At 46.4% G+C, this 24,650-nt stretch overlaps 6 protein-coding genes across 6 annotated transcripts; 1 reads left to right on the forward strand and 5 right to left on the reverse strand.

Annotated features, from left to right (window-relative positions):
- Positions 1-546: 546 nt before the first annotated feature.
- On the reverse strand, positions 547-1,358 carry JR316_0003550 (uncharacterized protein; the record flags this gene model as incomplete). Its single annotated transcript, XM_047889321.1, has 3 exons — positions 547-552; positions 609-1,123; positions 1,187-1,358. 3 exons carry the CDS (start codon positions 1,356-1,358, stop codon positions 547-549), a joined length of 693 nt encoding a protein of 230 aa, XP_047751695.1.
- A 1,820-nt stretch (positions 1,359-3,178) lies between these two features.
- On the reverse strand, positions 3,179-5,000 carry JR316_0003551 (Glutathione reductase; the record flags this gene model as incomplete). The annotated part of the gene is made up of 8 exons (XM_047889322.1): positions 3,179-3,198; positions 3,259-3,312; positions 3,369-3,542; positions 3,602-3,678; positions 3,738-4,651; positions 4,708-4,724; positions 4,779-4,857; positions 4,917-5,000. 8 exons carry the CDS (start codon positions 4,998-5,000, stop codon positions 3,179-3,181), a joined length of 1,419 nt encoding a protein of 472 aa, XP_047751696.1.
- A 1,525-nt stretch (positions 5,001-6,525) lies between these two features.
- On the reverse strand, positions 6,526-8,475 carry JR316_0003552 (uncharacterized protein; the record flags this gene model as incomplete). Its single annotated transcript, XM_047889323.1, has 1 exon — positions 6,526-8,475. One exon carries the CDS (start codon positions 8,473-8,475, stop codon positions 6,526-6,528), a length of 1,950 nt encoding a protein of 649 aa, XP_047751697.1.
- A 6,472-nt stretch (positions 8,476-14,947) lies between these two features.
- JR316_0003553 (catalase A) lies at positions 14,948-17,615 on the reverse strand (the record flags this gene model as incomplete). The annotated part of the gene is made up of 9 exons (XM_047889324.1): positions 14,948-15,195; positions 15,252-15,910; positions 15,967-16,115; positions 16,171-16,511; positions 16,561-16,725; positions 16,773-16,808; positions 16,869-17,085; positions 17,137-17,398; positions 17,461-17,615. 9 exons carry the CDS (start codon positions 17,613-17,615, stop codon positions 14,948-14,950), a joined length of 2,232 nt encoding a protein of 743 aa, XP_047751698.1.
- A 347-nt stretch (positions 17,616-17,962) lies between these two features.
- JR316_0003554 (putative glycosidase C21B10.07) lies at positions 17,963-19,371 on the reverse strand (the record flags this gene model as incomplete). Its single annotated transcript, XM_047889325.1, has 9 exons — positions 17,963-18,130; positions 18,187-18,269; positions 18,321-18,536; positions 18,592-18,739; positions 18,793-18,836; positions 18,888-18,960; positions 19,022-19,065; positions 19,119-19,195; positions 19,255-19,371. Coding segments are annotated over 9 exons (970 nt in total), but the record flags the coding sequence as incomplete, so codon positions are not given.
- Positions 19,372-20,725: 1,354 nt separating this feature from the next.
- JR316_0003555 (Histone acetyltransferase type B catalytic subunit) lies at positions 20,726-24,533 on the forward strand (the record flags this gene model as incomplete). The annotated part of the gene is made up of 12 exons (XM_047889326.1): positions 20,726-20,957; positions 21,009-22,365; positions 22,630-22,745; positions 22,800-22,876; positions 22,928-22,978; positions 23,043-23,160; positions 23,218-23,414; positions 23,467-23,588; positions 23,641-23,754; positions 23,854-24,205; positions 24,256-24,372; positions 24,429-24,533. 12 exons carry the CDS (start codon positions 20,726-20,728, stop codon positions 24,531-24,533), a joined length of 2,958 nt encoding a protein of 985 aa, XP_047751700.1.
- Between the last annotated feature and the right edge of the window lie 117 nt (positions 24,534-24,650).

Genomic DNA, 24,650 nt, shown 5'->3' on the forward strand with positions numbered 1-24,650 from the left:
TGGTCATGCCCTGCTGGAGAGCAGATAAGTCGCAACGCATACATTTTCAACAATCCGAGTTTACCGCAATTTTTGCATGTCGACCTGGAGTCAGGTCTACACTACATCCCAAATCAGTACGGGAAAAGACGCCGAATCCCTGTGGATATTCTTGTTTCGAAGGCTTTTGACTTACAGATGCAGGTGGGACTGACATGTATGACCGCGATCTGTCCGTCGGTCGATGTTATGAATCACAGTGATTCTAGTAACGTAATATGCACGACTCTAGTCAGAGAGTGGGCAGATTGAGATCCCAGCGCTGCCCGTTCAGCCACCGTTGACCTACAACGTGAAGTGAAAGGTGAAATATAGTTGCATTCTGCGATTGGTATGACCTTGTGCTCAGGTCACATTTCATAAGTACCCCGGGGCCTCGATAGTGGATAATATAGGTTAAAATGATTCATTCAAGTCAACGTAACAGGTCATAACTGTGGAGTCGTAAGTGTGTAAAGTACACAGATTGGTCGTTAGTCTGCAAACAGTCCAGTGTTCATATGGTCATCAATCCTATCAGAAAAAAAACCCTGAGCTTGATTAATAACCGATAGGAAGAACGGGCTTACAATGATCATCCTTTGGCGCGGAGGAATCGCCGTCTTCATCTCCCATGTTTCATTGCGGCTACGGGAAAGACCCACGAAGCAGGATTCTAGGCCAAGAAAGTCGATTCGGCGGACACCGCCAACCATTTCGACGGGGTCGCCACCACAGCGCACCTGAAAAGCATCACTAAGCCTCTGCCGGTCTTCCGACGTCAGCTCTACAGTATAATACTCGTGATGGCCGATGGTACACCTCAGCTGTTCGTGTATCCCAATCAAGACGTCCATAACGGAAATTCCGTTGGGAGAGTTGGATTGAATCTTAATCTTCCAGGGTAGTTTGGGATGCCAAATGAGGAGGCGTTGGGTAGGAGGGGAAGTTGCGAGTTCGTAAACATCCCCGACGGATTGGGGTATCAGACCGAGGTCCGGAGAGGGTCGTACACGGATATCATAGAAGATTGAGGTAGGATCGCGAGAGCGGTATAAAATCAAGGGGTTGAGACGATAAGGAAAACGAAAGGAAGCAGGGCTTCCTACAAAAGATGACAAAAGGACTATTAGCGGACCGGCTGTAGATTGGAAAGACGAAGTCATACCCGTGACGATGGACGTAATTTTCCCCAGGTAGTTCCCCAGTTTTCCTTGGGAGGAAGGTGATTTGTACCCCTTTCTCCAATGTCGGGGCTTCCGAGAGAGGTAGACAGTTCGTGCTGTAGGGACAGTGTATGTGAATGGGTGGGAAGGATCGTTAGAACGAACAACAGTCATTGTGCGCGCTATTGTTGTATAGCGGTCATAATAATCTCGACGCGATTTACGTCTACGTGAATCGGCGCTCTTGCCCCGTATTGGTGCCAAATCTTGCGGTTGAGCGTACTGTATGACTTGAGAAGGAGGTGGTACCGTGTACGACACGGGAAACCCTGACGCATTATACGCATGTTGGATTTCTGGAAAAGCATAAAAGATATTATGAGATAGCAGACGAGTTTCGCGCGACAAAGGTCTACGGCATCGTTAGCGAACGACCTATAGTGAATAACATATCCGACTCTGTCGCACTTACTCCATAGGCCAGCTTTCAGATGTCATTAGTGATCTTTCGCGGCCCCATGGAACATTTGCACACCTATAGAATTCCCTGTACTCTTCGACGCTGTGCGTCCATTGAGCGTAAGCCATTCTGCTCGTCAAATAGCTGGGTTATCGGGAACGATGAAGGTGCAAGTGCGATTCAAGAAACAAGACATGAACCCAGACAAAGAGGAGAGCGAGCAAGTGAGACATCTAGTAGCTAGTAGTCGGGCAGACACTATTAATGATCCTCAAGCAGCCCAAAGCAGTTCGTTCAGCCACTATGCTGCGCCAGTTCAGCAGATGGCAAGATTAGGAGCCATTATCTCTGTACACGGCACTGCAGACAATTAACTAGCCCTGTATACGCGTTTGCAGCATTCTGTACACTTGGATTTTGTACAAGTCAGTCTGTTCTTGTTAGCTTTCATTCGGAATTATGCATGCAATCAGAAACCAAAGAGGAGTCGGGAACACCTGAAAAGGAAACCTTCGAGCTCGGAGCACGCGTCGCGTCTAGCCGAACATCTTCAAGCTCCGCGGCATTTAGATTTACAAAACCGCATCCATAGTCTGCAACGGCGCAGTATCCCAACAAGAGTATATTCAAGTCAGTCTCTTTGACTTGATTTTCCTTAGCTTCAAGCCTTTAAGCCTCATTAGTACTAGTTCTACCCCGCGCGGGCGGTTAAATGAGCAACCCTTTATCACCTCCATAGTATGTAACCATGAGGGGGCGCTGCCGTTAACTTGCCTTCAACGACGACCTCGGGAAAGGTACGCCCCTCGTCCAACAAAGATCTTTTTCCCAAGGCCAAGCACAGGCAGGGACCATTAGCCTCATCTCAATGGGACACCGCGGTAGAAATAATCCTCCAGTAACAAAATAATGCTCGTAAAGGATGACTCGACGACGACTCCGAGCTTCTCTGGCCGCTGCAATAGGCTCAGCACAGCTCAGCACTTATCATAATCTACGCAGCCCTTCACTTAGCGCAGCGATGAAATGATGGCAATCCCCATTGCCAAGCAATTTTTTTCAGGGATTCAGGGTGTATGTTGTGATATGCTTTGGCCCATTCCACCAGGATTCCGGGGTCAAGTGTCCTGGAATAGCTCCACACCTTTACGAGAGTGTGCATATACGTACACATATTAGGAACAGGACACACCCTCCTGAATAATTAGCGAAAAAAAAAGTTCTTGGCTGGCCAGGACTCGAGAAACCCCTACGACTTTAGACCGCTGTTCTCCACTCATCGTGCATCAATGCTGGAAAATGGGGTGGCGCTGCCTGATAATTGTCTCGGTGCCGTCCAAGCCCGTTCATCGCCCAAAAATAATCCAGGCTAGCCGGATAGAAAATGGAAAAGGCATGAAGAGTTGAAACCAAAAGACATAAACGACGCTCATTCTTCTTGTACGTACATGCGTGTTCACAGGGACGAGAGTTAGATCAATCGATGCCATACGTGTGTGCCTTGAGAATAATTAATACATTCTGACATTTACATTCAACGGAGAGTGACAAGTTCTTGTGAAAGTCGGAACAAGGATCAGTCAATGTGTTGTAAAAAGATGGTCCTTGACTAACCTTCTCCAGAAGTGGGATGAATGGCCACAGTGTCATCCAGGTCTTGTTTTGTTGCTGCGAAAAAACATCGTTTAGAGGCAGGGAAAAGAGAACCGATTTTGTTTACTTACCGCCCATCTTTACGGCGACTCCAAAGCCTTGCATGACTTCATCGCTTCCCAAACCAATGATATGTACACCGACCACCTTTTCTTCAGGTCCGGCGCAGATTAATTTGTATACGGTTGGCTCCTTGTGCTCCTCCTCCACCATGGAGAAATATAGAGCACGGAATCCTGACCTGTCTGTGATATTTAAATATCATTTCAGCAAGATGAAGATGAAGAAGCAAGGGAAGACATACAAATTTTAATCTGGTCATCGCCGTATTTTTTCCTCGCCTCTGGCTCCGTCAAACCGACAGTTCCGATAGGAGGATGTCTGTAAAAGCGCCATCAGCAAAGCGATTGAAATAAAAAAATCTGAAATGCATCACTCACGAGAAGACAACAGTCGGTATGTTTTCGTAGCTGAGTTTATCATTCTTGAATTTCTCTGGACCAAATAGGCGGTTCGAGAGTCTCCTGCCAGCAGCGATAGCGACGGGCGTCAAAAGCCATTTACCCTGGACATCGCCGATAGCAGTGACGCCCTTGACCGACGTATTCTGGTACTCATCCACAACAATATCGCCTTTCTTGTCCAGCTTCACCCCGACCTCCTCCAATCCAAGCCCTTTAGTACTGGCATGCCTACCAATGGCCCATAACAGCACATCCACCTCGATCTTCTCTCCTTTATCCGTGTGCACGGTTAACGGGCCACCCTTTTCGCCTTCAACCTTGGTGACATGCGTCTGCTTGTGTAGATGCACGCCGCTCTTTTCCATCCACGGCGTCAGCGTCTCCTGCAGCGTCGGGTCAAACGTCCTCAGCACCGTCTCACCGCGGATCAGAAGATGAGTCTCGGTGCCCAGCACATTGAAGATCCCGGCGAGCTCGACAGCAATATACCCAGCGCCGACGACCGCGACGCGCTTCGGTTGGTCCTCCAGCGCAAAGAAGCCATCCGAATCAATACCGAGGCTCGCGCCTGGGATCTCCTCGTCAGACGGCAGCGTCGGCTGTCCGCCGACGGTGATACAGATGTTGTCTCCCTTGAGGACGTACGTCTGCCCGTCCGGGCGCTTCACCTCGACCTCTGTCGCGCTGAGCAGCTTGCCGAAACCCTGGTGGAATTCAACGCCCTCGCGGTCAAAGTTGTTGGCGTAGATACCATTAAGTCGGCGGATGTAGGCGTCGCGTTGGGGCTTGAACGTCTTCCAGTCAAATTTGGCGTTCTCGACGCCGGTGAATCTGTAGCCGCCCGCGTGGTTTGTGATTTTATCTTGAAGATCTGCGGCGTGCCACATAATCTGAAAAAAATGTTGTAGATTACATGTATATGCAATAATGAAGACATTATGCTGACTTTCTTGGGCACGCAACCTGATGAGAGGCTCAATATATGCGCACGAATTAATCAACTATCCTATTACATACCGACGTTCACACACGTTCCTCCCAGATGAGGTGTGGCTTCGACAACGGCAACCTTTTTGCCATACGACGCCGCCCTCCTCTAGAGAAAAACCCCATTAGTGGATGCTCCAAAAACAGCAAAAAGGAGAACTTGCTCACAGCCGTACCGGACCCTCCACTGCCACCCCCTATAACAATATAGTCATACTTGTCCGCAGTTGGTTTATCGAAAATCGGCGGCATATTCTTGTTAGCAGTGCTGTTAATCGCTGGTGGTTTCGAAGAAGAGCTGGTGGTGCTTAATGCCCTGTAAACCTATTGAAACAAAAGGCAAAAGGATGACGATTGTCAACAACGCAATACGACGGTAAACATCCAAATACGCCCAACGCACCTGCGAAAGCCGAAGACTAGGGGACGCAATCTTTCCTGCAACAGACGTATAGCCCCGCGAGCAAGCGGCGGATCCAGAGAACGAAGGGGAAGAATAGGAGAAAGAGAGACAACGCGGTCTGCTGGTTAATAAAGCCCGGAACGCCAGATCTAAATCAGCACAGTCAGCAAAGCAGTCCTCGTATTTATAATAAACCAAATACTCGTGCACCCACCTGCAACTGATCACGGAAACTTTTCCTGTAGAAAGGGAGGTATTATACTTATACAAGCCTTGAATTGAGTGCGTGATCAGCCTATCAAAGGTACTAGAAACAAAAAGCTCTGCTCAATCACATTTTCAGGTCAAGATAAAGCATAGAAAGCACGCACCGAGTATGGCGCAACCGTGTCGTCACTTTGCTGAACAGAGAAACGAATTCCTGCAGAGCCTTGTAGTCAGCAACCTATCAAAGTGACTAAAAAAAGTCGCGATGGTCACGTGTATTTAATTTATATTTGGCGCGTGGCAAATCGACTTGGCTCATGTAGACCGTACTTGCCCGCTCAACTTGAAATCACGCAAAGTATTATTATCGCGAGAGAAAGGATGTGATTGAATAAATTGATCAGCGTGCTAGAAATATAATAAGATGACGACGAGGAAGGAAAAGAAAAAATGTGATGAAAAGATACAGAGTAGTGAACTTGTAGAGTATGACAGAGTGGTGAGGAAGAAACACAATTGAGACAAAAAAAAATGATGATGATGATGATGATAAAAAAGTGATGATTTGAAACATGCAAGCACCGAAACTGGGGAAAAAATGGGTATAACACAAGACTAATCACCCAGAAGAAAGAAAAAAGACCAAGAAGTAATCAACCTCGACCAGGCTCAGTCATAACTCTACAGATAAAATAAAATCTGTTGGTATGCGGGAAAAGGAACGAAGATGGACGTGCAAATAATGGAAACGAAGAGGCAAATAACGACGACGTGCATGCAGATAGCAAAGGCAGAGGTATGACGATGATGATTGACAAAAGAGACCTATATACAAGGGGAAAAAAGATAAATATTTGAAAGAACAAGAATTAAAAGGACGCACTCGACGGACAAACTCTAGTGTGGGCGAATCAGGGGAATGAACGAATGGGATTAAAGTTAAGGCAATGGATCAAAAAACAAGCGCGGAATCAAAATAGTCGTTCGCCAACAGATTAGCTTCCGTGTGGGGAACTTGGCGCACGAGGCAAACCAGTGGAAAGAGTGGTGTTCATCGCACACAACGGTGGAAATTGAGCGGTCGAATGATGGCCTCTTGTCAAGTCTTGCTCGCGTTTCCGTTCCGTGAGCTTCTTCGACCAGATAAAACGCCTCATGGTGCCTGGTCTACTCTTTATGACGACTGACTTTTTCCACACCTGCTCCCAACGCTGTCTTTCTGCCCTCTTCTTCTTCCGCCTCTTCATCTTCCTCGTTTTCATCTCCACCATCGTCTGCATCCTCGTCCTCTTCCGAGTCTTCGTCGCTTCCAGAGGTAGACAGAGACGAGAGACTCTCTCTCTTGCTATCGTGATGTACTCCATCCTTCTCAGCAACGGCAGCCTCGGCGCCATCAGGTACGACTGCCGTATCGTCAGTAGCGGCAGCTAGAAGCTCCTTTGACCCTGCAGCCGACTTGATTCCAGAACCCGACATACTCCTTCCATGACGATGCGACGAAGAATGATGAAGGTGACGAGGTCTCATGAGGACGGGAACGACGACGGGAGTATGTTCCCTCTCCTTTTCCTGTTCTGGCTCATCCGTAACAAGAGCACCGCCAAACACGAATCCTTCTTTCATCTCGCCAACAACCTGGTTCATTTCCTCCGGTTTCTGCTCCTCAGGATTCGATGAAGACGGCTCTGCAGCGGGAACCTCACTGTCCTTCTCGGATGTGTTTGCTTCCATAGTCGACATGCGCGTGGGCGTCGGGGTACTCATCTTACTCTCTGTCACTTCTTCCTCGACTGATCGTTTCGCCTGCTCCTGCTCCTTCTCTCTCGCCGCCTTTTCTTCTTCTTCCCTCTTCTTCCTTTCTCTCTCTTCTCTTCTTCTCTTTACCCATCCCATCCCGCTTCCATCGTCGTCATCCGCCATCGCCGAAGAGGTAGAAACAGCGACACCGCCGACACCCTGCTTCGGAGCGCGTCCATTCATGCCTGCTCCACCATGGAGCCTCTCCCAATTGACAGCGCTGGTTCCAGCCATACCGGCGCTCTTGGCACCTTTTACGGAGCCCATGCCGCCGTATCCCCACTCAACAAACTCATCCTCGTCATCGCGCGCATTGGCAAATGGATTAGGGTTGGTGGCAGGGCGTTTGGAGCCGTAGACCCGGCCATTGAGCATGCGAGTACCTTTATGGCGACTGGCTGCAGGCTGGGAAGCCGACTTTGGCTCTGAAGCGAGGGAAGAGGGCTGTTTTGATTTTGACTTGTAGCTTTGAGTGCTCTGTGTTCTGGCGAGGGGACTTGAACCGCTGAGGATGGGAGCAGACTTGTCGGAGCCGTTGGCAGAGGTCCAGCGGGAGAGACCAAGACCCCAACCGGAGCTTGTAGCTGTAGATGCGGTGTCTGTAGATTCGCGGGAGGAAGTGCGAAAGAGATTTATGGCGCCTAGGGTAAGAATTTCTTCCTTTGAAAGGGCGAGGGCTTTGCGTGCGGTGTGTGAGTGACCATGGCCCTGGCTGGCCTCTATTGAGGGGGTGGGTGTGAGAGAATGGGAACTAGAGCCAGAAGAGGATGTTGAAGAGCGCTTAAAAGGACGAAGAAGAGATAGATTGCGGGGCTTGGGCCATGAAGAGGGAGGATTGTGGGCGGTGAGAAGGGGCGGGGAGCACTTTGTGGTGCTCGAGGGGAGAGCGGAGTGGGCAGTTACAGGGGACGAAGTGACGCTTGAGAGCGGGGATGCGTCGCTTGGGGTGGTTGTGCGTGGTGTGGAGGTGGAGGAAGCAGAAGTAGATGATGAGGAGGAGAGATAGGAATTTGTAGATGAGGCGCTGCTGTTCTCGCGCTCGTCGCTGGTGTCGGTGCGGATGTCGTGTGTGCGGGGGGAGGGGCTGGCAGGGGGAGAGAGGACGAGAGAGGCGGGGATGTGGTTGAGATCGTGGTCGTGGGGGATGGCTATTGGGAGCTCGTCGCCGTCGTCGGTGATGAGGACAGCGCGACGGGGGTCGGGGAGGGGAGCGAAGCGGATGGAACGACGGGGGTGGCTGGCGGGGACGGTGGTCGCTGTTGCGGGCGGCGAGCTGGAGGGGGAGGGCAGGGAGCTGTGGAGGAGAATGCCAGTAGCCATGGTGGTAAGAGGCAAAGACTGAATCCTTTCAGAGTTTTCTATGAGCGACATCGCCTTTACAACTTGGCAGAGTTGCGCTGCCCGGGGTCTCACTCCACACGTGCTCCCGATCTGGTAAATCTCAGATTCGCCCCCCCAGACCCCCCCTTTGACTCCCCGTTCCTGTTCCTCCTCCTCTGCTTACCTCAGCCTCTTACAACGTCATCCCGACTAGGCGCGCATTCATTCACAACTCTTTCTCGTCTACGAATCCTCCCGGCATACTTTTATCCTCATTACTGTTGCACTACATCCTAAATGGAGCTGTCTTCTCGCAAGATCATGATCATGATTCCAGTCAGCTTTCTTCCCCGGGAAGCCAACGTCTAATTCCCCTTCTAAAGCCCAAGTGGATATGTTTTCTTGATATGTCCGCGTCCATAAAGCCTCCATCAATTCCGGAATTTGCCAGCAGTACACCAGTCCGACTCATTCCGCAAGGAGATTTATATAAACCTCGAGCACACTCATCTTCCAATCATATCATGCACGCTCGCACAACAGTATAACGGCATTTACCATTTGATAAGATACCCATGTCTCTTCTCAATTACACCTCAAATGAGCTGTTGTAACACGCTCTGGGCGGTGCGCAATGGCTTATCGGTGCGAATCACCATCTCGTTTGCTCCATCAACTCGCACAAAGCAACACTTATCTGCCAGTCGTAGCTGCCAAGCTCGCGCTTTCCGTCCTGCAATAAAGAGCTCCTAGCTCCAATTTTTCCTGCAGGGTTTACAACACCCACGTTCGGAAAAACCGCGGTTATTAACAATATGGGAGTACATGACTGTACGTACGTATATTGATATCATTTCTAGGTTGGCGAGCGTGCGTTTTTGTCTTCCGTCGTTACGAGATCATGCTCACCTTCATTTAATAGCTAGCTTCACGATAACGAAGAACAGTCGAGGTGCGAGTTAAAAGGTCTGGATCTATCCACTGACTTTACATACCAGGTGGGTATTGAATACACGATTTTGCAGACATATTCTTTCTGCCATCGGAACCTTATTTCCTGGAGTCGATTCCCGCCGCATTGGCCTTGACAATGGCATTTCGGGAGACGAGGTCCGGGGGCGTTTCAAAAAATGGTTCAACACCCCAGAATGTAAACCTACATTTGCCACTATTATCTGCGATTACTAATAACAAACTTTGCCTCACCGGAGATTAGCCTGAAAGAGTGTCAATCAATGTAAGTGCTATTTTACATGTAAATAGTCAAAGCTAGTTCGAGTGCTAAAGACGTATTGTGCGCAGAAAGAGACTTGTAGAATCGTGATGTGATTGCGCGCGTTATTCAAAGACAATACACCCAACTGCCTACGGTTACTTTCTCAGCGCTAGTGACTTCTTTGATGTTGCGGCAAACTGAAAGCATCTTTTATTATCATGCCGAACTGTTGGCGCTAGTGCTCGTACTGACCATGCCAGTTGCTTCTAGTTGACCTGGGCGATACCGCAGGGCGCATCCGGCTGCCCCGCCATACTATGACGCTTTATTGATGATGATTCTCATGCTGATGAAGAACAAAAGGTCAAAATAGATCAGGATTGCTCAATGCAACAGCCAATGAAACACTGTCTCCGAGGTTTTAAGTGGATATCAGCACTCTGACCTATATACGGTCAATATTGTGGGGCGCGCATTTGCGACCCGTGCATGCGCGTACGCGAAACATGTCTAAACACTTGGCGGGCGCTCCCGGTTTCGGAGGACACGCGATTCGTCTTTCGAGTGCTGTCATCGCACCTGGGCCTCCTCCGCGCTATTCGTCCACCCGGCTGGATTATATGCGAAGTGTACATACAGCGACGCATGTGCGACTCGGACGCCCGCTGCCACCCGATTTTATATTTTAAAAAGACACCAGGTATAATCACCCCTGCCGTGATGTACCGCTGGACGCAAATCTGCTGAACAAATTTACCTGCAACGGTGATGCTGCGTTGCGATGCCCGCCATCAACTGTTAGATGCTTTCTTTAGATGCTCGGAGATGCACGACCGTGGATTTTTTCGAAAGAAGGTGTGGACTGGCAAGTAGGATCAACCTCTTTCCATTGCTGTTAGTACATTATGAGGCGTCACTACGGCGGACATCGGTGAGCATCCATTATTACGAACGCTGGACTAATAAATCTATTAACATTCCAAATTTGCCAGCAATTGTAGTACCCGAAGATACGACAGTGTCGGAGGTCCACTTTTCTGGCCCTGCTGGTTCTATCAACAAAATGTATACCTATTTTCGTCGAGGGCCGTATAAATAGCCCTCTTGTCGATAGTACCCGTGGGGAATATCGCGCTAATTTTATCTTTAGCACACGATGATTGAAAGGGACCTTCGTTCGCCATACCTGCCGGTAGCGGTCTACCTGCGCAGCAGTTGGAGCGAGTAGGGATTTTCGTCGCACCAGTAATGCTGCCGCGTTCTTTTTTTCGCCCCCCACTTGCTTCTTCTTTACAGTGCACACGCCGGTACCGGTTTTGTTTTTGCTAGGATGATGACGGAGATCATGGTGATATTAAACTCCTGAATGCGATATTAATAGTAATTTTGTTCACGTTTTAAAGGGTTCCGTGTTGTGCAGTTGATTGTTGAAGAGCAACGTGCACTCTTCGCGGGAAGATCCTCTCTCTGACACATCTATTTGTATCGACGTCAATAGCTGCGTTGATCGATAAGACATACACTAGTACGTTAATTATTACCACAAAAAGGTCAATTTTGTGACACATATGTATCCAGATCAGTCATGTATAGTTTCATGTAATTAGTGCGCTAAAGAGGGATTTCTCTGTTTGTTGACTTTGGGCGCTAAACTTGGAGCCTATTGACGGCGGGCAATGGCGGAGCCGACACTGGCCGACCACCCGCTATGCTACCTTGGCTCAACGCCCACTGGCACCCATGAGGACAAATGCAGATTAGACTCCCTCTGATTAAGATAGGCTTGTCGATCACTTGCATTTTGGTATATGGTCAATTTCAAGCTACATATTTGAATAAAAGCAATAACAGGATTGAATTTGAAAAAAAATAAAACGCGTAGCTGGATTTTGCCGTGCGTGGGTTGCTCCTGATTTCTGCATGATTGAAAAGTTTGAACCCTCGTTTTTGATATATGTATGTGTTGTATATAGCGACGATGGTCCGTGGGTGGCAAGGGGCTACAAGGGGGCGCAATTATTTGTCCAACGGAACTTACCCTTTACGGTTCATTTGGGCGACTGTAGGACTGTGCTTTTCATTGGGAAATGCAAAGCGACTTTCGCACTGGTTATAATCGTGATCTGACTGCGGCCTCATCACTTTTCCAATAACGTCCGCCAAGACCCACAAATGAATGTTGAATGAAAAAAAACATGTTCGATATATCAGGTTACTTCTTGTGCTAATAAGGATAACAAAACGGAGTCAATGCAGGCCTCCGAGTAGTGAAGACTTTATCATCGTTGGTATAATTCTACTCTAGAGCGACGTTCAGAGTGAGGAACGCTCTGAGGCGAGAACAATCACGGCGAATGTTGTGAATGCCGGTTTCCTCATGCTCATGTGCAATTTCTTCTGCATGTGGTCCCCAAAATTTCAGCAAGCGCTTGTCCTTGCCCTTCCTTGCCTCGAGGCGTCGCTTACAATAGCGTCGGACACCTCAGGACACCCTACTCACAATCATCAGCAGGGGCGTATCGCTGTGTATTTCAATTGCATGGCGCTACTTATTTCAAGTTTGCTTTCTAAAATCAACTTGTGTTTTATACACTTTCAATTATACTTGTGAAAATTCATCTAGATGACTTTGAGGCGCGGCTGTTTGAAAAGGGTTACTGGCTGTTACTGGTTTCATGCGGTTATTGTTCCGTTTGCGGTATGTTGCTAATGCAACCCGACAATTTTATTGAGCGCGATTGTTCTTGACGACTCTCGCCAGATACAGCTCCCGCCGACGGCGGTTTTTCTAATGTCCTCGCTCTCTCTGGGCAATCGTAAAAACATGTGGACCACTCTGATTGGAAATGACCGAATATTGCGGCGGGGGGCCAAGGAAAGCGTGGAAAGAGGTATTCGGTGATGGCCAGTTCAATAAAGCTCCGCATCCCCTTTGCGTATTTCTCGCGGGAGTAAAAATTTGTTCGAGAATCGAGCGTTGACGATCTCGATTCTCGTCTATCGTTGGAAAACATATGAGCACAAAGACCCGATGATACCCCCCTCCCCTAAAAAACCTTTTTCGAATTTTATTCCGAATATGATCAATTGAGGGCAATTTACACCGTCTGCGGCGATGCACAAAAGCAAAATTGAAAAGTATACTCCCTTTCTTTTCTGACAGGTGGGTGTATCCTGCCAACTTGTCCACAGTAGGGAATAGTAGAGGATACCTCACTATACCACTCTCTCAAAACTCGGGAATGTTTAGATTATATATACCCAAAGAGCCGATAATTCTGCAAAACCTGGTTGCTAACCCCTGTTGCATCATACACATCCTTGATAAGGACAAGCGAGATGCACGGAATTGTCTGGTAATGTTAATTATAGTACAATAATATCATACACGTTGATCCCAAGGTGAGGTTGTGTACAATTTCTCTCCTTTTATCACGGCGTTCCGACTCAAGGGATCCTTCGGAAATCTACGGGACACAGGTTGCGTAATTGAAAAATTTTGACTTGGCTAAATCAAGGTATTATAGTATTCTGTGTCGTTCAGAGGAGAGTTTTGGGTTATAACAACTAAAGTAATCAGTGAGTTACGTCTGATCTTTGGTTTGTGAAGCATAACTTTCGGAAGGTAGCAAGCTAACTCACTGCACAGAAGTCCAATACATAACATGAATTTCAGTTCAAATAACCTCACTTGCGCCTACGGCAATCCTCGGTAATTCTGAGATAGTCGGAACGCACAAGGCCGATTTGTCCTCTATGAGTGAGAACAACTCTCCTATTGACAAAGCTGGAAATTTTTCGGAACAAACACGCTGCGGAGTCTTTTTGGAGCAGCATCTTCAGCCAGGAAGTATGCTTCATGACTGCCAAAAGATTGAACCATAAACACACCAAATGTGGTGCTACTCTGCATGATGTCCGGCAGGGAAATTTTACATTACTTGCCCGCGTATTGTGGACTTGAAAGCTCAAATCATGATTTACATTGACTATGCCTTGAAAGTTGATGCTAATTTCGGCTCACAAATCTCTTTAGCATCATATCTTGACAGCAAGTAATTACCATTGGGTTGTTCCCGGACATATTACATACAGGTTCAAAAAGCCTCCCATCATGGACATTGGCGTCATCTCAATAGTTATCGATCTTTTTCTAGTTTCTTCTAGCTTGAATCTAAATTTAATGTCCATAATCCACCCTGAGTTCAGTGGCTATAATTAAGCAGTCCGACTGCGTCAAGCCTTCTCTTATTTAAAGATGCAGTGAATGTACGAGAGAACTTGTATTTATAACAGGATATTATACCTATTTAGTATAAGTCAACTAAAGCTTTCGGCGACGACAATTTTACGCGGTTGTTCAATTCCAAGGCATTTTTGCGACGATGTGTGTAGCACACTAAAAATAAACTTGGGCCATGTTTATAAATAACACTCCCCGGGATTCGTCTTCGAGAACTCCTGATTTAGACGATCAGATTAGTGACTAGGATAGGGTGAAGACGATACCCCGAACACCCTTGCTGCTCTCACTAGAATCCTCTCGCCAACTTCTCAAATAGCCCTAGCTCCCTGGATCCCCGCGCTACTAGCTGCGCGCGCCATGGCCAACGGTGAGGTAGTGTTCACTATGCTCGACGTCAAGAAGACATTGCGTAAATGTCTAGGGGGTCTAAGGACGGCTTGAATGTTTTCATGGGGGATCCTGAAGTTTGGATGGCTCATTCATAACCGCTGGTTCAATGAAAGATTTGAAGTGCCCGTCGCCATTATCATAGACATACTGGTATTCAGGAGTCGGGATATCTCAATGGTGATCTTCCGACAGATCGGTTCTCGCCCACTCATCGAGTTCCTCTACTCACTGCAAGCCTAGGCATGGAGTACATTGTGTTGCATCATTGGAATACTGATAACCCTGTCCACCTGCTACCGTACAGTTGACAGTGTTGATTGCTGCAAAGCAAAGGAGAGTCGATCGAGCCATGCGTCGAACTGTAGATTACTTCTGTGAGGGTCATGCGATACAGCTTTTGCCCACTCCATAATTCTCCGTTATTTAATTTGGGGACACTAGTTACCATAATCGATCGTTGCTTGAGATAACAGGCAATGGAAGTCGTGTTTACTCCGCGACTTAGTTCAACTTGAGGTAGGAGAGCTCCGACGATGCAACAGGAGTGCTAATAAATCAATTCAAAAGCTACAGCGAAAGCGTACAAATACATATCATATCGATTTATTCTACGTACCCACTCAATATGCCACTCGGCTCGTAAGGCCGTCCATCTCACGCTCGTAGCAGCGATGCTTGCTGATTTGGTAGGCAAAGTTTGACACAAAGCCCTTAGGACTAGGAGCTATCTCCAATGCATCGACAACCGCAGAGCTGACGTCGTATTTTCCAGTCGTCACGACTCCATATGAGGATACAACGTCGTCTACTCCAGAGTTGGCAAAGTTAACTTCAGGAAGGTTGAGAGCTTGCTTGACGACGTCAACAGCTACAAGCAATAAGTTAACGCGAACTCAAAATGTGTTCCTAATGAAGATAACTCACCATCACCAATTGCACCAATAGCCTTGCAGTGACCGAACGCTTCGCGAATCCAATGCACCGCACGTCCATTACTCGCAAGGTTTTTTGCATGCTCCGATCCAGAGGGTATGTAAATTGCGTCAAACATCGTCGACCGTTGTCCTTCGAAATGATGATCTGCAACAATTCCTGACCCCGAGATGATATGTCCACCCTCGGAATGAATTTTGGCACGTCGAGGGCCAATGATCCATGTTGTAGCTTTGGCACTCGCCAGCGCAGCGCGAACTCCTTCGACTTCGGTAAGATTAAAACCGTCAGTGATAAGCACAGCGATTCTTCTGGAAGCAATGGTAGGCGTCTTAGGTGCGTAATAAAGCTGAGACAACGTTTGATCTTTATGTCCATGATTGATGCGGACTGGTTTGTCGGGTACAGGACCATTCACGTTCTTGGCCACAGTGACTGCAAGGTCGAAATCGATGTTGTTCAAAACATTGATATAACCATCATAAACACGTTGATCGTCACAATGGCTCAATTCAAATGAGAACGCTGCGATGACGTGGTTCTTCTCGTGTTGGCTGAGAGAATTGTAAAAAAGTTGGGCTTGACTGAAGTGCTCTTGGAATTTGGGCGTTCTGATTCGACGCTTGATACCTTCAACCTTTTGTGCATGTCTTTGAATGGCAAATATTACAACAAGATGACTAGGGAAGAAGTAGTGATAACTCACTCAATATAACCTCCATGCGAAGGAGGTACCGGGTGCCCGACATTGTCACGATTAGGGAAGTAATTGATAGATCCCGGGTTAATACGATGTTGACGAGCACCGTCACGGTGGTGATTCATGACGGGACAGACAGGACGATTTATCGGAATCTAGAAGGCAACTCTCAATTCAAATTATCGAGCAGGTGTTAGAAAGATAATTTACCTGTTCCCAGTTTATACCAAGCCTAGTAATTTGGGTGTCGAAATAGGAGAAGTTCCGACCTTGTAACAGAGGATCGTCACTAAAACCGATACCAGGCACTACGTGGCTAGTACAGAAGGCAACTTGTTCGACTTCCGAGAAATATTCGTCAACCACCCGGTCGAGAGTAAATTCACCAATCTGATGAATGGGGACGAGATACTCAGGCCATACTTTAGTAGCATCAAGAATATCAAAATCGAATGAGTGTTCATCCTTTTCTTCGATAACTTGAATTCCGAAAGTCCATTTAGGATAGCAACCATTTTCAATAGCCTCTTGAAGGTCCTTGCGATGGAAGTCTGCCATAATAGAGTGAGGCACTGTTCATAAAGCAATCAATTTACATACCGGGATCCTGACCAGCAAGTTTCAATGCCTCATCCCACATCAAACTATGCACTCCAAGCTGAGGGGTCATGATAAATTTAACGAAAACTCGCTTTCCTTCCGCATTGATGAGGGTGAAAGTGTTGACGCCAAAACCTTGCATCATTCTGTAGGAACGTGGGATACCTGTAATCACGTTAGAATCAAAACCAAACAATCATCACAATAGATACCTCTGTCTGACATGGCCCACATTACCATATGAGCCGCTGGAATCAAGGCATTAGAAACCAAGTTCTTATTGCGAAAGAGGCATGCAATGAACTGACATTCTGGTTGAAGGCCAACAAAATCCCAAAAGTTATTATGGGCAGTTTGTCCCTGAGGAACTTCGTTATGTGGCTCAGGCTTTACAGCGTGGACGAAGTCTGGAAATTTGATTGCATTTTGGATGAAGAAAACAGGGATGTCGTTTCCCACAAGATCCCAATTTCCTTCATCGGTGTAGAACTTCATCGCGAAACCACGAACATCACGAACGGTGTCCTAGAAGACAAAAGTTCAGGATCTTGCGAAACATGAATATATGCTACTGACCGCGCTGCCACGCGAACCTTGGACGGTACTGAATCGAATAAATATGGGGGTAGTGCGACTTGGGTCGGTCAGGACGGGTGCAAACGTCCATTTCGAAGCAGTATTGTCGTAAACTCGGAAGTGCCCATGAGCACCAGCTCCGCGTGCATGCACTACGCGTTCAGGTATACGTTCATGATCAAACCGGTGGATTTTTTCTCTCGCAATATGGTCCTCGAGTAAAAATGGCCCCTGGGTACCATTCTCGCCCTGAACGGACAACCTGGATGCATCGCAGGAGCTGAGTTAACCCAGTGATCATGTAACATTGCTATATGTACCCACCAGTTGTCGGTGTCGGATATTTTGGAACCGAAGTCAGTCGTCAATCCCGAAGAGCTCGAGATGTTTACATGATCTCTTTTGAGATCTTTTATCTTTGCATTGTCGGTGACATGAGCCATTGCATGTCTGACTGCTGATCCAATTGAAGAAGACATAGGTCGAAGATGGTGACAAGAAAAATAAATAAAAGCAAGTGCCCAGCAGAAGCGTTAGATTAAATACATTCTCGTGTATTGCGGAAGAATTCATTAGCGTCAGCTGTGACGTTTTCTGCCCACAGATCGTGGACTTTGAGCAAAACTAAAGAAGACAAGAATTGGAAATGAGCAAACTGCTTGCTCAGAGTCTGGCGTCATAGGTGCGATCATGTGATTCAAAGTTGGAGCGCGTCCCATCGACAGGGGCCTCAGCCTATCGAAAGCCAGCAAATGGAGTAGTATTTAGAAAATAGTCTCATTTATCTCCACAGGCCTTCGATTGCCTATAGACAAGTACAATAATTTCACCAGAGCTCGTATGCCAAAAGCAGAAACACTGGGCCGAGCAAATAACGAGCCTTTCCAACTACAGAATGCATAATGTGCCGAGTTGACCGTGCACCGGAAGTGTCCTTTCCCGCCAGAACCTGTTTTCGGTAGACCTTGAGCGAGTTAATGCTCCAAGTTGCATTCTGAATTTCGTCATTGTAGGAGAGAATGTACAAAGTCGATCGATCAGAGTACGCACCTCAAAGTTGGTAGGGTCCGTCATTCGTTCAGGGCAAGTTCCAGGGCAGCCACTTGTAGCATATGAATTACCGGCCCAGTCACCTATATGCGCGTATTAAAAAATGATGTTTTTACCAAGAAGTGGCAACAAACCGCAAAATGTAATATCTAGAATAACATTGGTTAATTTGTTGTGTATTGCGGTAAAATAGAAGCCATAGTACTCGCCAAAAACAATGGAGTGGTTTGTAAAATATTTTGGGATATCGCACTTGGTGTTCATCAACATTGCAGACGGCGGTCCCCATAGAGAAGGATTCGGCGTTCCCGCAGTAACATCTGTAGGGATTGCAGCACGAAAGAATGACCCTTATGTTATCATGTCAGGGCTATGTTAGATGATAAATAGGATGATTGCACTCACACACCGAGATATCGTTCTCGTCCCATTTCATAGCTAAGATCCCTCCTCCCTGAGACTCGAAAAATGTACCGTAAGAAGCGCGACTCCATTCTACAACGTCGCAGCCACTGTTGGAATTGACGTTTGCGTCGCAATTGGTACTATTGTTCTGCAAACGCCATATTAACAAAACATAGCTAACTATAAAATCAAGCTTATCACCGGAACTTGACCTGTAAAGGTAGCGTTGGTGTCCAGATGACATCCTAGTCATTATAGTATTAGCAAAAACATTGTCCAAGTGTATTCCCTATTACCTGGGTCGGTATGCCATGCAATTTGATTATGTTCGTTATCGTGTACTCCTTCCAAAATATCGATTTCACCATTCTACGCAAAAAAGGGTTGGTTTGAGAAGCCATGGAGTGTCACGGTATTGTTGGCGCCTTACATGTGGCCAATTGCCTCCAACAGTCCAGAAAGCGGGCCAAATAGCTTATAAGGCATGAGATACTGGCCAATATATCACGCGAGATTTAACCACCTACCGCAACCCCAGGGCGCTCTGTTAAGATCTAAAATGAACAGCCCAGTGTTGTATGTCTTTTGACTAGTAATTCTGATACTAACGATATCCACATCAAGTCAGCAATGAGTGTCTCTTTGAGTAACTCTCAAACCTACCTGGCGCGAGTAACCCCCAATGGCAATACCGATGTGTCGTCTGCTTTCATGAATGCGGTCCCGTTATCTGCCACCCAGAATAAACCCATCTCCTGAGCGGTAGATTTATTGACATAGCTATAAACAATTTGTTTCCGTCAGAACCAAAGAGGTGGTAGTATATCATTTTTGAACTGACTCGACTTGGCCACTGAACGAAAATAAATGGATTAGCAAAGACCAATTTCTAATACGGTGAATCTCACTGTGTTGGATCATCTGTATTGAAGAAGTCCCACTCGCTGGGTAGTTAGAATCCTGTCAGTTTCACAAAACACCGCACACTTGAATGACCGCCTCACTCAAAGAATGTGCTTCCTGCATAAGTGTCCTGTGGCAGCCAGAGAAATGGAGTACCATCCGGATTGTGGTTTATGCCTGTGCTGTCGTCTCTTTTCTGAGGGACAAGAGGGCGGCGCCATGATGACGGCCAGCGGTCATAAGACGATTGGCCAAAGTTTGCTTCTAACTTAGCACGAATTCCAAGATCAGGCAGGGCAGATATGGGAACAGAGATGGCGAGAAGAAAAGGTGAATAGATTTTAAGCATCGTAAGTTATGTCGTGAGTCCTTATTCGTCTGAAATGAAAAAATCTAGGGGCTAGTCGTGGCTGGTGAAGTTGTGGCGTATGCTAGAGCCTGGCAGTTGGACGCAGAACAGAAAGTGGAGGTAAATATGTGGAAGACTTAGCAAGACAGAGCGGTGTACATGTATCTATAGCAAGGGAATAGCTTTTCTTCGGACCCAGGAATGTTGGTTGGGGACCAACCTCCACAATGCCTCAATGCAAGTGCTGTGCCTCGGCCCGAAGGTGTTTATATTTAGATAATCTACGTACGCTCCGTGTTCGACTCCGTTCCGTCTTTCTTCTCATCCAACCGTGATACGTCAAAGCCTACAGCAGACACGAGGCGCAACGTTCACTGACCTACGAATGTTGAAAATTATGTTTGCGCCTCATGGACAAGACAGGACGGTGAAAATGGCGGTACACTTATAAATCGCATCATCTCTGAATGAGTGATCCGTATTGCTACTACATCGTGTCTGGCATGAGGCTCTTGGTGAATATCATTGCTCCTTTCCCTCTTCTGTCACTTTGTCGTATGTTCTACTGCTTTTAGCTCGTGTCTGAACGCTTTACTGTTAAAGTACGCTAGCTATATTTTGCAAGGAAACCTATCATGCGCAGCACGGACTCCGCGCAAACGAAATTCTAGTAGCCGCTTTCAACTACCTGTGAGTCTTTGACATGTAGAGCACACTGACTGGTGCTACGTGCAATGCGCGGGTCTATTTCGCTAGGTCGTTTCCGGTCTGATCGATTCATCAGGTTGACATCGCCGCAGGCCATTCTTATCTACTATATCTGAACGATCATATCTCTCTTTGCCCCGTAACTCCTGCTGTATAGCAGCGAAAGGATTGGTCATGTCTAACGACGATCCCATTTCCTACATCTTCCCAGTTGCAAAAGACCTCGGCCTTTTTGACTACACGATTTCTATCGCCAACGATGCGTTGAATAGAGCACTGGATGAGTTGGACAAGCAAAATCGAGCAGAGCGTTCTCTAAATTTTTGTATGGCTTTATTGGATCCTTCAATCCATGCTGAGAAGCAGCAGTTGGAAACCTTCCAGATCTACCGTGCGGCCTTGGACGGTAGGTAAATCGATGTTTAGTCCTTCCCCGTTCTGACATCATTATTGTCAGACCCCAAAATGGTCAATCGTTTATTGGATAGTGACCATATCAAAGACCGCGTATCTGCCTCCCTTCCTGTGCAAAAACCTCGCCATGATTTTTCTGCTACAGCCATGCATCAAGTTATTTCTCTCCCTGACACTCTGGACACCATTTTTTCTTTTCTTGCTGTGCGCAAACGAACAGATAGGTCCGACCTCTGCAATGCTGCCCTTGTATCGCATGCCTTTTATAATGCAGCGACTCCTCTTCTTTGGCAGAGCCCTCGACGTCTCGATACGATTAGAAAACAGCTTCTCTTTGCTTTTGGAGCATCTATATCTGGAAAGGGCGTCGGACGACACGTCCAACGATTGAGTATCAACATTTTCAAAGGATGCTGGAATATCAAACTTTTAATCAAAATTGCGGGGCTCACACCAAATGTGACCGATCTAGCAATATACTGGGGAAATTCCATGGACGGCGAAGAAATAGTAACGACTGAATCCGTGGTCTCAGTCAATCAGATTTTGTTGACGTTCTCCAAACTTGAGCGTCTTGACCTTGCCAAATATTCATACACTCCGCCCCGAGAAAGGATCCTAATTCCTGTCGATGCACATAAACCATTTACCCAGTTGAAAGGACTCAGCTTATATCGTTTTCATTGGCTATGGGAACCCATACTACAAGGCATCGGTTCCAAACTCGAAGACCTGGATATCGGTTTTGGAACACATTTGGAAAGCCACAAATTAGTCAAAATTTCCGCCAAAGTCCCTTTCCTGAAATCGTTACACATATCAGTACTCGACGTGGATGACCTTGGTTTCGCTTTTACCAACATCCCGCAATTGGAACACTTTTACGTTAACAATTTCTCCTATGTGGATAACACATCTTCTGAGAAATTGATCCAACACTTACTTACTATGCGTTGCCTGCGAACCATACACATAGTAAATTGTATGGTTAAAGGAGAACAGCTGGAGCTACTGGCGAACTCCTCCCTCGCCTTAGAAAATTTGACTTTGGAGTTGATCGGGGACGACTCTGTGCCACAGGCCATTCTGAAGTTTCTCAGGGACAAACGGAAGACGCTCAAAAGGATTTCTTTAGGCTTTTGTGACGGCTACAAATTAAAGGCTTCCAATGATATAGCTTATGCTCTTGCCGAAATCCCTAACCTGGAATATGTTGACATTGACATGGATCTTAGCGGCGACCGACCGAGTGCTGCGTCGATTGATGCTCTTCTTAACAACTGCCCCAACCTTCTCTTAACGGATCAATTAAGAAACTTGGCTGATGGAAATTCCCTTTTCAATGAAAAGTACTTGCCGAAACTGAAAAGCATAGAGGACGAGATGTATGAAGAATTATCGTTATATGATTGACTACATGTGTTATATAGTTTTTGATGCAATACGTTGTGTATGCTGTGGACTGTATGGTCATGAAAAACATCGGAAAACTCGCTCTTGATTGGTTTGAGGATGATTAACTAACTTGAAGGAGATTCAGAGGAGATCAGTGGAATGTGTATGTTTGGCCTTACACTTTAGATGATCGGGGCAGTCAAGGGGCAATGGCAAACAACGCGTCAATAATGAATGATCGTGACATTCCCACGAGCCTTTCTTCTTAGCGACTTCAGCTTCAAACTCAAATTCCATCATACCTCAAGTCATCCGTGCCCTTGGAATTTCGTTCCAATGTCTGACTGGACTACAGACGCAAATGAAGCATTGACACTCTCTTTAGGTACACTCCACACTCTCAATCTGGTGCCTTCCAATACTAACACTCGGATGCCAGTGCGGTCTGCAACCGACAAAGAAGTACTTGCCGAAGACGAAACATATGAAGAATTTCACCCAACATTCACATATCCTGCATGTTTCACGCTGTCTTTACACCATTCTAGCTAACGAGTCATTTAACAGATTTATGGCGAAGATGAAAAGATATACGGTTATAAAGACATCGTCATTGATGTAGGATACCCTTTTGTTGAGGTATAACGCGCCATTGCAACTTACGCATCACATCTTAATGCAGCTTCGGTTTACCTCGGGGTCATTGAAACAATATCTTAATATCACGTATGCTAAGAAGTTACCATCAACATCGACGGTAGATGATGTCGAGGCTACGTTGAGTGGTTTCATTCCACCAGGTGAGGGTAAAGTCTCCGTAAAAGCCTGCATAGTTTATTTATTGCATTGTTTTCAAGGTTATTTCACGGATAAAGACGCATTCCTAAAGGCTGTGGACAATGATGCAAACGCTTTCCGACCTCCAGGCCAACTTGTTTACTCATACACAAGGCCCTCTCCCAGCTCTTCTTCTAAGGGAAAGCGGAAAAGAAGTGGCAACAATCAGGCGTTGGACCCTCAAAGCGAGGACGTCATTGAATATGAAGTATACCATGTAAGTCACACTTCTTTCGACTTGATAAGGATGCTTGATTTTCTTGCTTTAGTCCACATGGGATACCCCAGGTTTTCGAGAGTACCACCGCAGAATGCAACTTTTCATTCTTCTTTACATTGAGGGGGGGTCTTATATCAACGAGGATGAAGATACATGGGAGTTTGTTCTATTGTAAGCCAATAAGTCATCAAAATCTCACTTTTGCCAACGGTATATGGTTTAGATTTGAAAAGCGTAAAAGAAGAGATACTTCACATACATCGGCATATCATTTTGTTGGCTATTCCTCACTATACCCATTCTACTATTTTCCTGAAAAGGTTCGACTGAGGCTGAGGTCAGTAGGAGTGACCAAACCCTCAGTCGTGTTGTTCTAATATTACACAGCCAATTTGTTATTCTACCTCCCTATCAGCGTCATGGTCATGGGTGTAAGCCATATCGATTTCTTTTACCTGCTCTCTTTTATCAAAGAAATTTTTCATCTAGCCGAACTTTACAAGGCCATATATCAGTACATCCTGAAGAACCCAGTCATCGCTGAATTGACGGTAGAAGATCCAGCTGAAGCATTCGAAGACTTAAGGGACAAAAATGATCTTGAGATGCTACTGTCGAACGAGCGATTCATTGAAGAAGCATTCGGTGCACAGGATTCTGTCGGAGGTACTCGACGTGCTCGAAAAAGCTTACATGGAGGTGAACATGGACTTGAAAAGGGAAAGTTAATACCACCAGCCGATAAAGTTTGGTCTGAGAAATGGCGGAAAGATCTGAAGATTGCTGGGGTAAGGTTGTATTTTTCACGTTGTGCGCTATGACTTACCCTCTTTTGTAGCGACAATTTCAAAGGGTTACTGAAATGCTCGCACTCCTACATCTGGATCCACAGGATCAGAATATTATGCGCGCTTACCGTCTTCAAGTCAAGGAGCGACTATACCGATTCAATTTTGTAAGCTCATTCATCCATTCACTTATTTTTTTAGCTTATAAAATTTGCATGTATAGGAAATTCTAGCCCAGCTTGAAAAAGAGGAAAGGCACGAAAAATTAGAAGAAACGTTTCAAAGCGTTCGTGATGATTACCACAGAATTCTGGCGCTGGTCACCTGAGACGGCTCATCTCCTGTGTGTATTTCTCACTGATCGAAATATATGTTCTTTATTTCATTGCATTCATGCAGCACATATATTGCTCATGTCTATTTACCCTTGAAAACATAAAACCCA

The sequence above is a fragment of the Psilocybe cubensis genome, chromosome 3 (genome assembly GCF_017499595.1).
Source record: "Psilocybe cubensis strain MGC-MH-2018 chromosome 3, whole genome shotgun sequence".
NCBI classification, from domain to species: domain Eukaryota; kingdom Fungi; phylum Basidiomycota; class Agaricomycetes; order Agaricales; family Agrocybaceae; genus Psilocybe; species Psilocybe cubensis.